The sequence below is a fragment of the Clupea harengus genome, chromosome 23 (genome assembly GCF_900700415.2).
Source record: "Clupea harengus chromosome 23, Ch_v2.0.2, whole genome shotgun sequence".
Taxonomy (NCBI): domain Eukaryota; kingdom Metazoa; phylum Chordata; class Actinopteri; order Clupeiformes; family Clupeidae; genus Clupea; species Clupea harengus.
The window spans coordinates 2,773,079-2,775,578 of NC_045174.1; the positions used below are offsets into that span (position 1 = coordinate 2,773,079).

At 44.7% G+C, this 2,500-nt stretch overlaps 1 protein-coding gene across 1 annotated transcript in view; it reads left to right on the top strand.

Annotated features, from left to right (window-relative positions):
• Positions 1-2,500, top strand: part of kif19 (kinesin family member 19) — a 43,382-nt gene that overhangs the window by 26,911 nt on the left and 13,971 nt on the right. The window contains exons 3-5 of the mRNA XM_031561532.2: positions 1-45; positions 624-711; positions 2,145-2,281. The exon at positions 1-45 is cut by the window's left edge and continues 66 nt beyond it. Coding sequence (XP_031417392.1) covers positions 1-45; positions 624-711; positions 2,145-2,281 — 270 coding nt within the window. The remainder of the gene's footprint in view (positions 46-623; positions 712-2,144; positions 2,282-2,500) is intronic.

A 2,500-nucleotide genomic window follows, 5' to 3' on the forward strand; every position in this document is an offset into this window, starting at 1 on the left:
AAGACCTACATGTTCGACGTGGCCTTTGACTACACAGCCACGCAGGTGAGCAGGCCTGAACCTGAACCTTAACCTGCCGCCATCTTCCAGAACTTTCCAAGCCCTGTGTTTGTGATTGCCTATAGTGACAGGCTGGGAAAGTGAGGAAACGTGCCGTTACATTTTGTGTAGATATGTGTGTGTGTGTGTGTGTGTGTGTGTGTGTGTGTGTGTGTTGGATGAGAATGATAGGAAAGGGTGAAAATTGACAAAGATGTGAGATAGGAGATTTATCATCATTCACTGAATCCAAGTATACAAGTGCATGTGTGTGTTAGTGTGTGTTGATCGACGAGTATGTGTGTGTGTAGGTCAGTGGCTGTAAATGTGTGTGTGTGAGAGAGAGAGAGAGAGTACATGTGAGTGTGTGAGTGTTTTAATGAACATAAGAGAGTGTGTGTATGTGTGTTTGAGTATGTATATGCAGTCGTGTGACACCCCTGCATCACGGAAACCTGACGTCACCAGAACACACACACACACACACACACACACACACACACACACACACACACACACACACACAGGCTGCACTGAGTCAGACACAGAGCTCCCATGTGTATCATGTTTCTGTGTTCCTGTAGGAGGAGGTGTACAGGGCTACCACCAAAGGGCTGATCGAGGGCCTTATATCAGGCTACAACGCCACTGTGTTTGCCTACGGACCCACAGGTAGGCCCCTCTGCTACCCTAGCACTGCCACAGTCTTCTCAATGACCTATTTCCAATGTATACCATCACAGTATCGTTGGCCTTCACCTACACAATGTACCCAGTTTCAGTTGTTAAAAAGGTTATGATAGAAATAAATAAATCAACATTAAGAATGGCACATACTCACCAGTGATGTGTTAAAGAGTACTGAAACAGTCAGTTATAAAGTTAACCATGTCACCCCGTGTAAGGAAAATGTACCACCAGTCCCGGTCATAACAATTAGATTATATTACATAATAAAATAAATACACAGGAAATGGGAAATGATGGAAATAGACAATCCTATTATATTTCCTCTCTGGGCTTTGCGGTGTCTTTCTGAAGCAGCCCTGCTCAGAGATGGGCCATTGTTTGCGCGGGTCAGCTGAAGGTCAGTCAGACGGCCAGTGAAAAGCCCAAGCGGTCAGGACCAGGCCTGTTTATCTGTGTGGGTTTATGGCATTCTGGGTAAACAAGGAGCCACAAGGACACACCAGCTGTGTCCTCTCTTGTGGGCGGACTCCAGGGGAGAGCATCTCTCCGTCTCGTGTCCTTCCCTTGTCTGTCCCTTCATGTGTGTGTCTCATGCTTGTCTCCCTCTGCTGTGCCGTAGGTAGTCCCTTGGTCCCCATGCTTTAAGAAGACATCTTTTAGAATCAGACTCTTACAGGAATACCATTGTTTGCATCCATAGCAACTAAATGATTACTTGATTACTTGATACTGCCAAGGGGTGTCATTATTTTAATGAATTGGGAGTGAAGGCCATTATAAGATGTGTGGTAGCTTGCCTTTGGTTATCAGGTAGTACATTTAAGAAAATAATTATGCATTTTAAAAACAGTGTGTTACTTTGTGCAATGTTGTTGTACTATCCTTTCTGGAGACTAAATGAATACAAAGATATTGTTACCATGTTCAATATAGATTGTAGTATATCAGAGTGTAGGTAGTATACCAGAGTGTTTTGATATAGATGTAGGCATACTTACATTATATAGATTTATGGGTGTATGATCTCACTAACTCAACTAATCCCTCCGGTCTGTCCTTTCCTCCGTCTTTATGTCTGCACTCGTCCTAATCATCCCTCGTTTCTCATTAAGCCCCTGGTTCTTTGCGCCGTCTGATCCCAGGCCGTGGCCATCTAAGTCGAGCTTTCCAGCATTAAGTCCTCTCTCTTTCTCAGAGAGCGAGATAGACAGGAGTACTGAAGTTCAGCTTCTGCTCAAAATAGCCAAGCTTAGCTACTACAAGCTATTTTGGAAGTGGCCGAGTTCTTTTTTTAATTGACATTGACTCCGTGACAGTTTTTGGTCTGCCTGGCTTCACTGATGTTGTGTGTTTGTGTTTGTGTGTGTGTGTGTGTGTGTGTGTGTGTGTGTGTGTGTGTCTGTGTGTGTGTATAGGTTGTGGGAAGACCTACACAATGTTGGGGACGGATAAAGAGCCGGGCATCTACGTGCAGACGCTGAACGACCTCTTCCGCGCCATCGAGGAGACGAGCGATGACATGCAGTACAGCGTCTCCATGTCTTACCTGGAGGTGGGCTGCAGTTTCCCACTGACACTCACAACCTCCTGATCTCAGATCATTGACCTGCTGTCAATCAGCTGACTGACAGTCAAATGCATTTTACCAGGAGCAATGCATGCTGGGAGATGTGCACTCATTGCCTTGTCATTGATGGCACCTTGTGATGTGATATATATATATATATATATAAGTGCTCTAATTTCATTTCATGGTCAGGTTGTACTTGAG